The 12,268-nt window shown below is 46.1% G+C and overlaps 1 protein-coding gene across 1 annotated transcript; it reads left to right on the top strand.

The window, feature by feature from the left end:
* The first annotated feature begins 518 nt into the window (after window positions 1-518).
* On the top strand, window positions 519-9,780 carry LOC129678911 (sphingolipid delta(4)-desaturase DES1-like). The gene is made up of 3 exons (XM_055609867.1): window positions 519-600; window positions 4,546-5,288; window positions 9,634-9,780. Exons 1-3 carry the CDS (start codon window positions 519-521, stop codon window positions 9,778-9,780), a joined length of 972 nt encoding a protein of 323 aa, XP_055465842.1.
* The last annotated feature ends 2,488 nt before the right edge of the window (window positions 9,781-12,268 follow it).

Below are 12,268 nucleotides of genomic sequence, written 5' to 3'. Positions count from 1 at the left end.
GACCTCGGATTTAGTTTCTCTCTAATGATTAAATGGAGTTTGAAAGTGAAACGATGGTGCTTAGAGTAAGTTTCTTTTGCTTGCTGCCAACACGCTGACTTCATGGTCCGTGGTTCGGCTAGCTGTCGTCAGCCTCCTCTTAGCTGCCGAGCACCAAATGCTGTTGTTTTCCTGTAAATTCTTAGCATCGGCTCTCCCATACACTGTCTCCACCCCCAAGGCTGTGAGCTCCAAGTTTTTAGAGATCTTTCCTTTATAGCCCTGCCAGGGCGGGGCAGAGGCACCCACAGACTGCAAGAAGGAGCATCCAACCCTCAGACCCCAGAGGCACAGAGCGCGGAGTCAGCTCGGTGCTTGCCGGGCCTGATCAGGCTGGAGGCTGGGGTGGGGATAGCGCCGCCCTCCTGGGTGTTTCCTCCGCCTGTGCAGGCGACTACAGACCCAGGCCAAAGGTGCCACCAACGCCATCACCTTCACAGGGTTGCACCTGGAGCAGTAGGGCAGGTCTGCACACAGCCATGGGGAAACACGGTTCACGGGAAGATTCTGAGTGGGGCTACGCTGATCAGCTGCACAGGAATCGACGTCGGGAGATCTTGGGTGAGATTCTACACCGGTGCGGACAGGTCAGGGATGCCTAAGGCCAGGCACTGCCGCCTTCCTATTCCCATCCCCCATTCTCATCCCCAAGGCTTGGTTGGGAGCGCCCAGGCAGGAAGCCCTCAGGAGGCTCAGAGCACACAGTGCGGGGACTCAGGATGAGGTATTGCACTGGCCTTTCTTTTCTGTTGGCCTTAGGGCAAGGGTCTCTTTGGCAAGGCTCTCTCTCTCACACGATCCTCCAGCTCAGAGATTCCTGAGCCCATGGATGGTTTGTGATTCAGTTCCTCCTCAAATGCCCCTAGGAGAAGGGCAAAGCCAGGCAGAAGGCAAATGATGCACACGGCGTGAAACTGAGGCGCCCCACAGCCACTCACGTGGGACCAGCACCCTACAGTATGATGCCGAGACAGGCCCTGGTGTGCACACACCTGCCCTTGTGACAGAATTGAAGACATTTTTTTAAAAATTTATTATTTCTTTGGGGTTTGTGATTAAAGAGACTAAAATATCGAAGGCTAGCCAAACAGGAAAGATTCCTGGCTTGGTCTGATGGTCTCCTGACAGTTTGTTTAGGGTTTTTAAACCGGACTAACCAGGCCTTGATACTGGGTGCTTCCGTGTTTCACGGAGAATTCTCTCGTTTCTCCCAGCCTGCTCTTCACCACCTGCCAGGTTTTGAGTTGGCGGCTTTGCAACATTGCCTGACTTATCCTCATTCCAGGCTCTTGACTTTTCTGCCTTTTAAAAGATGCAGAGAGCATGAAGGAGATAGACGCTAGGAGCAGGTTCTAATCTGGGTCAGCCTGGCTGCAGAGAATATGCTCTTAACCGGTTCTGTCTGTTTAAAACCAGTGAAGCTAGCGGGAGGGGACTGAATGGAGCCCCCTCCAGGGCTGGGGACAAAACCTGGGGCCCACACAGCATCTCTGTGCTGTGCCACAGCCGGCCCCTGGAGCTCTCTCCTGTACAAAGCAGTTCCCTTTCTCCTGGCACCTATTTGTCCAAAGAAAAGACAAGACCCCAATTTTTAAGAGTATCTTAAGTTAGAAATTCTTTATTTCATGAGTGACTTAGTGTCACTGAAATCAGTTTTAGCAACTGAATCACTGAGGCGACAGGAACTTTAAGTTGCTTATTAAGGGAAGCCCTTTAAAAGGCTTTGGGTTAGTCAGGTATGATGGCAACCACCTTTAATCCCAGGACCCAGGAAGCACAGCCAGGTGGTTCTTTGTGAGTTCTAGGCTAGTTTGTTATACACAGAGTTCAAGGAGCCCTATAGGGTGGGAAAACTTGCTTCCGGCAGGTTCTCTCTCACATTGCACGTCACTTAGTCATACCTGACATGAAGTGGCGAGTGGCAGTCTGGTCTCTACTTATCGACATTGCATAATGATAATGTAATAATATCTGCTCATATGAACACTGACTCTCAAACCCCGGAATCCAGCCTTTCTTCGATAGTCAGAAAGTTAAACAAGAAGTTGTAACCGATGCTTGTCCCAAAGGGTGCCTTTCCCCACAAGCCTAGCACTGAATTGTCACACCTGAAAAGCGGAAAGGACTTACGCTTCTCAATGATAACGTTACCACTGTTAAAAAAGGCATCTCCCTTTCTGGAAGCAGAGCGAGACGGCCTTTGGTGAGAAAGTCAGGATGTTTGCTGGAATTGCATTGACATGATGGCACAGTTGTGAAACTTCTGTTCGGTTTCTTTATAGGAGGAAACAGAAGAGGTCACAGATGCTGTTTTAACGGCTGGCACGCACACACTTTACATCTGCATTTAGAGTTAGTGTTAAAAACGCAGTCCACGTTTACAGACAACCCCCTGTGGGTGTACATGGACAAAGGAGGTGGAGAGAAGCTCCACCCAGCTCCATGCAGATGGGCTTCTACTCCAGGGATGCACTTCAGCTGAGGGGTGTGAGGGCCAAACAGGGGGTGCTGGGCTGCCCACGGCCGCCTCTTTGAACCCACACCTCTGAGAGGTCAGAGGACAAGGGCTTCAGCACGTCATAACTGCTGGGGCTGAGCTAGCCCCAACAGGGCCCACTGCCCTACACGGACCACCAGTTGCACTATAGGAGAACCTACACTGTGAGGACCTAATACCTCCTGCTGTCTATGACACACTGCCTGAACCATTACCATGTCCCCACTGTCATAACACTCTAGAGGACAGCGGCTCTCACTGATCTGCCATGGTATGCATTGTGCCAAAGTTGTCACTCACAGTCACGGATGGTGTAGGTATAGGGAGACTATGATGGAAGTAAAGTCAACATTTGCCACAGACTCACGCTTCAAGGCACATCTTCAAGAGAAAACCACTCACGTTCTAAGAAGTCCATGTCATAAAATTGGCAGAGGTGTCTGACCTACCAGACACCCCCCCCAAAAAAAAAAATCTCAAAATAAATGCAGAAAAATTATGTAAAACAAGGTAACTTGATGCCAGAGAAAGAACAAAATAGCTTCTTAGGAATAGAAACTATTGTTAATAAAATGCTTGGCTAAGAACTTGTGAGAACGGGGCTGGAGATGTAGCTGGATGGTCGAGTGATTGTGCAGCCCATGTGAGGCCTCAGCCAACATCATACTGAATAAGGAAGGACCTGGAAGCATTTGCTCCACGTCCAGGAAGAAGGCGAGGGTGCCAGTCACTGCTTTCTCTCTTTCCTCCCTCTTGCCACCTCTGTCTCTCTTTTTGTCTGTCTGTCTCTCTGAACGCCCCTTCTCTGTGGTTCCCCCCCATCAAATATCACTGTTTATTTAACTGACCCGCTTACAGACATAGCACAGATGTCAACCTCCATCCTTCTCCTAGGGCTATCTGTCTGGTCTTCCCTGTTGCCAGCATCTCCACCACACATGGAATGGGTTGTCTCTTTTCTTCGTTCCATCTCGTGGAGAAGTCAATTTGGGCCACAGAAGGTGGAGGTCTATGTGTGCATGGTATACGTGCTCCTGTGTGTGTGTGTATGTGCGTGTGTGTGCGTGCGTGCGTGTGTGTGTGTATGTGTGTGTGTGTGTGTATGTGTGCATGGAATATGTGCCCCTGTGTGTGTGTGTTCTATGTGTGCATGGTCTATGTATACAGTGTGTGTGTACCGGTGGGGACAGTGGTCTGTGTGTTCATGGTATTTGTGTGGGTAAATGTGTACCTGTGGGGGGTAGTCTATGTGTGCATGGTCTCTGTGTGCGTGGTCTCTGTGTATGGTCTCTGTGTATGGTCTCTGTGTATGGTGTGTGTGTGGTCTCTGTGTATGGTCTCTGTGTATGGTCTCTGTGTATGGTGTGTGTGTGGTCTGTGTGTGTGGTCTATGTGTGTGGTCTATGTGTATGGTGTGTGTGTGGTCTATGTGTGTGGTCTCTGTGTATGGTGTGTGTGTGGTCTCTGTGTATGGTGTGTGCGTGGTCTCTGTGTATGGTGTGTGTGTGGTCTCTGTGTATGGTGTGTGTGTGTGGTCTATGTGTGTGGTCTCTGTGTATGGTGTGTGCGTGGTCTCTGTGTATGGTGTGTGTGTGGTCTCTGTGTATGGTGTGTGTGCACCTGTGTGGGGGGTTCACAGCACCTGCGTGCACAGAGGCCCGAGGAGGCCATTGAGTGTGCCGCCCTATCACTGTCCGCCTTGTCTTGCTGAGACGGGGTCTCTCACTGAAGCTGGCGCTAGACTGGTGACCAGCAAGGCCCAGGGACCCTCCTGTTTGGAGCCTAGCTCAGTGTTAGCGTCGCAGGCATGGTCAGATTGTTTGTGGCCTCCATACAGCAAACTTAACTCAGGACCTCATGCCTCCACAGAGAGTGTTCTAACCCCTGAGCTGTCCCCTCAGCTCCCATAGCTATAATTTCTTCACTGTGCTCACTTAAATATGCTTGATTAGAGTTATAATTACGCTATTCTTCACTTGTGAGTCTTGTTGTGTTTTCTTTTCTTGCAGCAAAGTATCCAGAGATAAAATCCTTGATGAAACCCGACCCCAACCTGATCTGGATTATAACCATGATGGTTCTTGCGCAGTTGCTTGCATTTTATTTAGTCAAGAACTTGGGATGGAAATGGGTCCTATTTTGTGCCTATGTCTTTGGTGGTTCTATTAACCACTCACTAGCTATAGCTTCTCATGAGATTTCTCACAATTTCCCCCTTGGCCACCACAAGGCACTGTGGAACCGCTGGTTTGGAATATTTGCTAACCTCCCTCTCGGGGTTCCATATTCGATTTCCTTTAAGAAATACCACATGGATCACCATCGATTCCTCGGAACTGACGGCATGGACGTGGGTGTTCCTCATGATGTTGAGGGCTTGTTCTTCTGCACCACCTTCAGGAAGCTTGTCTGGATTACTTTTCAGCCCCTTTTTGTTATTTTTCGACTTCTATTTATCAACCGAAAACAAATTTCTTATCTGGAAATCATTAATGTTGTGGTTCAGATCACTTTTGACATTATAGTTTACTATGTTTTCGGAATTAAATCTTTAGTCTACATGCTGGCAGCCTTTCTGCTTGGCCTTGGTTTGCACCCAATTTCTGGACATTTTATAGCAGAACATTACATGTTCTTAAAGGGACATGAGACATACTCATATTATGGATCTCTGAACTTACTCACCTTCAATGTGGGCTATCATAATGAGCACCATGACTTCCCCAACGTTCCTGGAAAAAACCTGCCCCTGGTAAGTAAAGGATTTGGTAAATATTTTCTCTAATAGCTGTATAATCCAAATTAGTCTTCACTTGTTCATTTTTAATGGAAGCTAGTACATTTCATTAACCAAAACTCCTCAATAAAATGAAAATCAAAGGGGCTGGAGAGATGGCTCAGCAGTTAAGAGCACTAGCTGTTCTTCCAAAGGACCTGAGTTCAATTCCCAGCAACCACATGGTGGCTTTCAGCCATCTGTAATAGAATCTGATTCCCTCTTCTGCTGTGCATGAAAACAGTGTTCATATACATAAAATAAATCTTTTTAAAAAAAATGAAAATCAAAGCATTATATACATCTAGTATCTGACAGGCTACTTTGATGAAGGGTACAGTCTTTCAGATATTTAAGCTCAGTGGTTATTTTTAGGGGTCAGGAACACAGGCAGATATTTAAACCCTGGTGTGCAATAAAATAAGTCTGTGTTAACTACAGTTCTATGGCTGTGGAAAGGCACCATGACCAAGATGACATAGAACAGAAAGCACTTACCTGGAGGCTTCCCTACAGTGTCATAGTAACCCTATGAGTAACCCAGGAGCATGGTGGCAGGCAGGCAGGTATGGTGCTGAATGAGACTGGACATGGTATGTGCTATTGAAATCTCAAATCCCAATCCCAACTGCACTCCTTCTCCAACAAGGCCTCACCTCCTAGTCCTTCAAACACCACAAACTCAGAATGAGCAATGTCTCCGGTGGAGGAACTTCTGAAACTGTAAAACCGATGGGCTTTGCTCGGATGGTGGACTGGCTTATGAATGCTATTTCTACTTTGCGACAGTTCAGCACACGATTACATGGAACAATTTGATTTGTCCATGAGAACAATGAAATCCTGCATAAGTGTTCTGAAAAATGGGTAGGCCTTAGTTTGCAATCCTGTATCAAGTTCCAGGACTGGACTACAATTTTTCTCCTTGCACAGACTTGTATAATGCAGTGTAGAATACTGCACTCCAGTGGTTTATGGAGTGGCACCATTTGGAAACACATGTTGGCTCACAGAGGGATGAAAAAACAATGTTAAATTTTCTGGAAGTCACACATAACGTCTGCAACTTAATTTCAATAGGTTCAGCAAGGAGGACAAAGAGCGAGGGTTTGTTTATCAGAACACTGCAGAGGGTAATTGTGCTACAGCTGACTGTCAAGGAACCTGGGTCACACCTTCAAACTGGTGAAGGCTGGATGACAGCTACTTGATGATTCTTTCACCTGTTTGATGGAATTTACATTTTTCAGAATAAACTGTTTAAGGAAAATGCACAGGCAAGTACCTGTGTGAACAGAGCCTCGAGCTTGTGTAGTGTGACACTAGCCCCCAATGCCTTCATGTCACGATGCCCTGAATCTCTGGTGTAGCTTTTGTTGACCTGTGCTGTGACTGGGGAAATGAATTTTTATTTAACGATTTTTTTTTTACGAGCATATGTGAGTGCCTATATGTATGTATGTGAGACACGTTCATATTTGGTGCTCAAGAAAACCCAGAAGAGGGTGTCATATACCTTGGAACTGGAGTTACAGACAGCTGTAAGCTGCCATGTGGGTGCTGGGAACTGAACTCAGGTCCTCTACGAGAATGGAAGGTGCTCTTAATTGCTGAGCTATCTCTCTAGCCTCGAATTTATACTACTTTTAAGTGGGTCTGCCTTACAGACGAAGTCAGTAATATTTTTAATGAACGGATTTCTCCAACATAAGCCACATAGAAAGATATGTGTAATTTTCCGTAGCCATCCCGATACTGAAAACTTAGTTCCATTCATACATCCTGATTTAAGGCCCATGGTACCCCTGACTGTTCATGCCCCTCCTTCTTTTACTGACCTAATCTTACAAACATCCCCAGATTACACTAGTCTACCTTTCCCTGATCTTTCTGTGAGTTAGATCTAGGAACTTCATGCTTTGTGTCTTAATAATTTCCTGGTACTTGTTACACAGTTAATTATAGCAGTTACAAGTGTACCTATGAAATGATACAATAGTAAAATGGGCCTTTTGCTTGTTCGTTAGCTTGTTTGTGGTACTAGAGATAAAAGTATGTCCAAATGCATGCTACTAAATCATGTTATCACTGGACTACATCTCCAAGTCTTACGGCTTTTAACAGCTATGTTAAAATGTGACTCAGAGACAATGCCGGCTCCGAAGGCACACACCTCCAATCCAGCACTTGGGAGGCAGAGGGAGGTAGATCTCCCAGTTTGAGGGCAGCCTGGTCTACAGAGCTAATTCCCACAGCTGGGTCTACACAGAGAAACCCTGTCTCAAAGAAAACCAAAGTACATGTGTCAAAGCACATGTTGTGTGTGGATAAGGTGGGGGTCTATAACTCATACACAAAAAAAAAAAAAAAAAAAAGTAGCCGCTTGAAGTAGGTCTCAGAATATTCACAGAGCTATGCAGCCAGCCTAGTAATCAATTACAGAACATTTCCATTACAAAGATGTTCTTAAATCCCAACCTTTAAATTTTTTAAAAGCCTAGTTTTAGTGAGATTTGCTGTTCATGAAACTCTTAAAATTCTTACTTTTTTCTTCGTGTGTGTTACATTGGTGTGTGTGCAGAAGTCGAAGGACAGTTTGCTGGAGGTGGTTCTCTCCTTTCACCATGTGGATTCTGGGGATTGGATTCAGATCTTCAGGACTGCCAGCAAGTGCTTTTAACTACTCAGTGATCTCCTAGCCTAACTTTAAGCATGCATTTTCCACTTACTTACAACTCTATAAAGTACCCAGGGATTCTGTCAGCAGCTGAATTGTACTGGACACATGGCTAATAGATTCTCTAGGATTTATAAACCGTACATAATGTGGAGAATTTATTCATTTTTACCTTATGACCCTTAAATGTTTATAATTTATCATTCTTTGCAGTACCCTGGTGGCTAATACACATGCAGTCTTAATGAATGTCTTAAATGTTTATCCAATCTCTGACTGGCTCAGTCGTTTTACAGCTTTAGAAAACTAGTGTCTTTCTTCTTTCCTTCCTTCCTTCCTTCCTTCCTTCCTTCCTTCCTTCCTTCCTTCCTTTCTTCCTTCCTTCCTTCCTTCCTTCTTTCCTTCCTTCCTTCCTTCCACATTTTATTGATTCCTTGGGAATTTCCCATCATGCACCCCAGTCCCACGCATGTTCCCATCCCTTGTACCCAACCCCTGCCCTTGCAACAGCCTCCATCTAATGAAAAAAAATCTGGCTGTGGGAGCAGTAGTGTGTCACAGTGTGTCCCACATTGTTGGACCTTTTGTCCACACTCGAGTGTTTTGAAAATGCTCATTGTGATGAGTGCTTAGTCTCTTCCAAGGCCTTCTGCTATCCTATCAGTACTGGGTCATCCCCAGAGATCCTCTTGGCTATCCTGCTGCTGCCCTGTGTCATGGAGATCTTGCAGGTTTGGATCTGTACGGTCTGCCCCTCCTCGTGCTCCACCAGGTCACAGATGGGGTGGATTTGAAGGTGGGCCGACTCGAAGCCCTGGATCTGGGCCTGGGTGGTAGCTGAGGTGGTCAGCCCACAAGCTCTCCTGCTCCCACATCACCAGTGTGAGCTTTCCAGCACTGTCATGGTGAGGTCACCTGATGCTGCAGTTGCCAAGGAACAGGGCCAGCTCTCCTGCCCTCGTGCGCTTGGAATCAGCTCACCTGTGCCCACACCAACGGAGAAAGCTCTACTGCACTGCCTAGGCAAAGTGCAGGGCCTGCAGCTTGTGAGGGACAGGGACAGCTCTCCTGCTCTCATGACCTTGGTGCCAGCTCTCTTGCCTGCCATAGGTGGCTCGGGGGACATCTCTCCCTTGCCTAGGCCATTCCACAATAGACAAGTGGTAGGGACAGCTCTCCCATGATCACTTGTACCCATGCCATCATGGTCAGCTCTATTATGCTGCCCAGGTGAAGTGTAGAGCCCTCTCTCCCTAGTGCTGCAGCCAGTGAAGAACAGGACTAACTCTCCAGCTCTCATGACCCCAGGGCCAGCTCTGCCACCTACTGCAGGTGGCAAGGAATGGGGGCTGGTGGGAGGGTATTTTTCCATCACCACTGCAGTTCAGACACACACTTGTGTCTTTCTGTTCCAGCTGTTAGGCTGCTGGCTTTGTCATAAGTCCAGGGTAGAGTATGACAGAGCTGTGTATGTGCATGTGGTCTGAAGGCCGTCTTTATTCATGAAGAACTGCAGGGGTCTAAAGGACCCTGAGCAAAGGCATTGTCCTTTGGCTGCTTTTGTATGTTGTCCCTCTGTCTGTGTCAGACACTCACCGTCATCTTGAGGACTCTGTAACACTTGCTGTGTTTTTTCACTTCCAGGTGAGGAAAATAGCCGCTGAATACTACGATAACCTCCCTCATCACAGCTCCTGGTTCAAAGTGCTGTATGATTTTGTGATGGATGACACAATGAGTCCCTATTCACGGAGGAAGAGGCTTCTGGAAGGGAAACAGCTTTTAGAGTAAACACTATCAGAGTCAAGACGAATTCTGCCAAGATTATAAGTTGCTTGCAGTGTGGATTTCTCCCTTGTTAAAATTAAGACCAGTGATGCTCAGAAGCTGGCCCGGAAGAATTTCATCTCCATAGTATCAAGAAGCTGTTCTGGTTTCCAGTTAACTGACTCTGTTACAAAGCTCAGCTGTGTGCTATCCAATTACCATCCCTGAGAGGGTGTTCACCCATGTCAGTCATTTCGCAGGAATATTGTAAGACTGCCTATTTCTGCTCTATGATTTTTGTCACAAAGTTTTATTTTAAAATAGTTACTACTTAGTTAATACTAAAGTATTAATCATACTATATCAATATCTATTGCTTTTTATATTTTTCTTTCTTCATTACATATGGTTGCCTGAGAACTAGAGAAATTTATTTTAAACTTTTCCTTCCAAAAGAGCATTTTAAAAAGATATGGTTGCACACACATACAGGCTCGGCCACAGCTGAAGGAAAGCTATAGAAGAGAATTGATGGACTCAGAGGTTGAAGCCATTAACCATGTCAAATAGCAGGTAGTTAGGCCAGAAATCCTGATTATCACAAAAGCCCTATGTTATAAGGAAATATTATTCAAGATGAAAAAACATTTTCAAATTGTTATCAGACACAATGCAACTCCGGAAAGTGTCAAGGGAGGTACAGACAGTTGATTATGGAGATAGAATCCTCTGTGGAGTTGAAAAACATGATGAACTGTCCCAGTGTCACCCCCAAAACATTCTGTTTCTGACCTTCTCATTCAGGGAGACTCCTATCATCATTCATTGTGTTATATAAAGAACTATTGATTTAACATTTAGAATGATGGAGCTAGAAGGATGGTCCAGCAGTTAAGGGCACACATTGCTCATGAACAGGGCCTGAGTTTGCTTCGCAGCACCCACAATTAGGCAGCTCACTTCCAGCTCACTTGCCTGGAACTTTTGAACTTCTTCAGTACGTTTACTCATGTGCACACTCACACAGACACACACACACACACACACACACAATTTTAAAAAAAGATCCATGGGTTTGATACAAGCATTAAACAGAGTGTGGACTCTTCTCACCTACTAACTCCAGCCAATAGCTACAGTTGGCACCACAATGCTGAAAACTCACACAGCAGCCAGCTCAGTCCTCTCTGAACTCTAGTGCATGGAGGACACCACCATCCCTCCCCAAACTGCCGCTTCCTGTCACGCTGTGCTGCTTATCTGGGAGGAGGTTTCCATCTTCTGGGCAGTTGCAATAGTGCGGCCCCACTAACTGACTCACACTCCATTCTTCTTGAGATCCATCATCAGGGAAGTAGGAAGGTCGGGCTCTAGAACCTTCCAAGAACGAGGCCTGGGATATGGTTCAGTGGCTAGCGCCTGAATTTGAATTTTGTCCCCAGTTTGCACACCAGTTTATTATTATTATTTTTATTTTAGCATTCTGCCAAAGCAAGTCAAGGACCACCTATGACTTTGAAGACAAATGTTTACCTCTCTCATAATTTTAATCATAGTGCCCCTGGGCTGGTAACTCTTGACTGGCAGAATGGATATTTTATTTCTCTATCCCCAACACCGTGCAAGGGCAAGGCTAATCACTTGATAAATACAGTGAAACCAGCAGAAGAAGTTTCCTTGAATGTGAGAAAATTATATGAAACCAACAGCCAAAGCCAGAGGTGTTTTTGTTTAACCTTTAGGTCAATGTGCTTGACTAGAGAAAAAGGACAGTAAAAAAGCATTCATGAAACAAACTCTGTGAAACACTCACGTTGCAATCCAAAACACAAACACGCTTATCCTGTAGGTTTCTTATCAGACAGTGTGTGTGTGTTTCATTCACTCCTACAGTGATGCTGAAGGCTCACAAGGCTCGTGGGAGTCACAAGGAACTGAGGAGCCTGCAGAAGCCCACTTCAGTGGGCTGTAATGTAAACAGTGCTGGACTAAGATTCCCGTAGTGTAGCTGCCTGCATGATGTACTGACAGTTTTCCTAAGTGGCCACCAGTGGTGGGGTGGGCTCTTTGGTAATTCAGGCGTCAAAAGTTATCCATGTAAGTCATGCCAGTAAACACACTGCTTTACCAGGCTAGACTCATTCATTTGATGTGTCATTGTATCTCTATCTGGAATGCTAAATACAGATAGCTCAGGGAAACTAACACCAAGCAAAGCACAAGGCAGTGCGGACACAAAGTGTGGTCCTGCATGAAGGATTGATGTCGTGTTCCCGTGAGGTGCTCGCCACAAAGACTTCATGAAACATAGGTGAGTGTGTAGCTAGGGCACAGAGAGGGCACGTGTCCGGTGTTTGGCTCTGCCAGACCCTGCTTCGACCAGCATTCTAAGTCTATGACAGGACCCAGGGCCCAAACCCAGGTCAGTCAAAGCCTGTGCCCTTCTGTTACTGCACCTGCATAGCTGACTCTGGAGCTCTGTCTGAACAAGGAAATGTGCCACTTCCCACAG

The sequence above is a fragment of the Psammomys obesus genome, unplaced genomic scaffold (genome assembly GCF_907164565.1).
Source record: "Psammomys obesus unplaced genomic scaffold, mPsaObe1.curated_primary_1811, whole genome shotgun sequence".
Classification (NCBI taxonomy): Eukaryota; Metazoa; Chordata; class Mammalia; order Rodentia; family Muridae; genus Psammomys; species Psammomys obesus.
The sequence above is the reverse complement of the archived record's forward strand: the minus strand, read 5'-3'. Positions and strand labels throughout refer to the sequence as shown.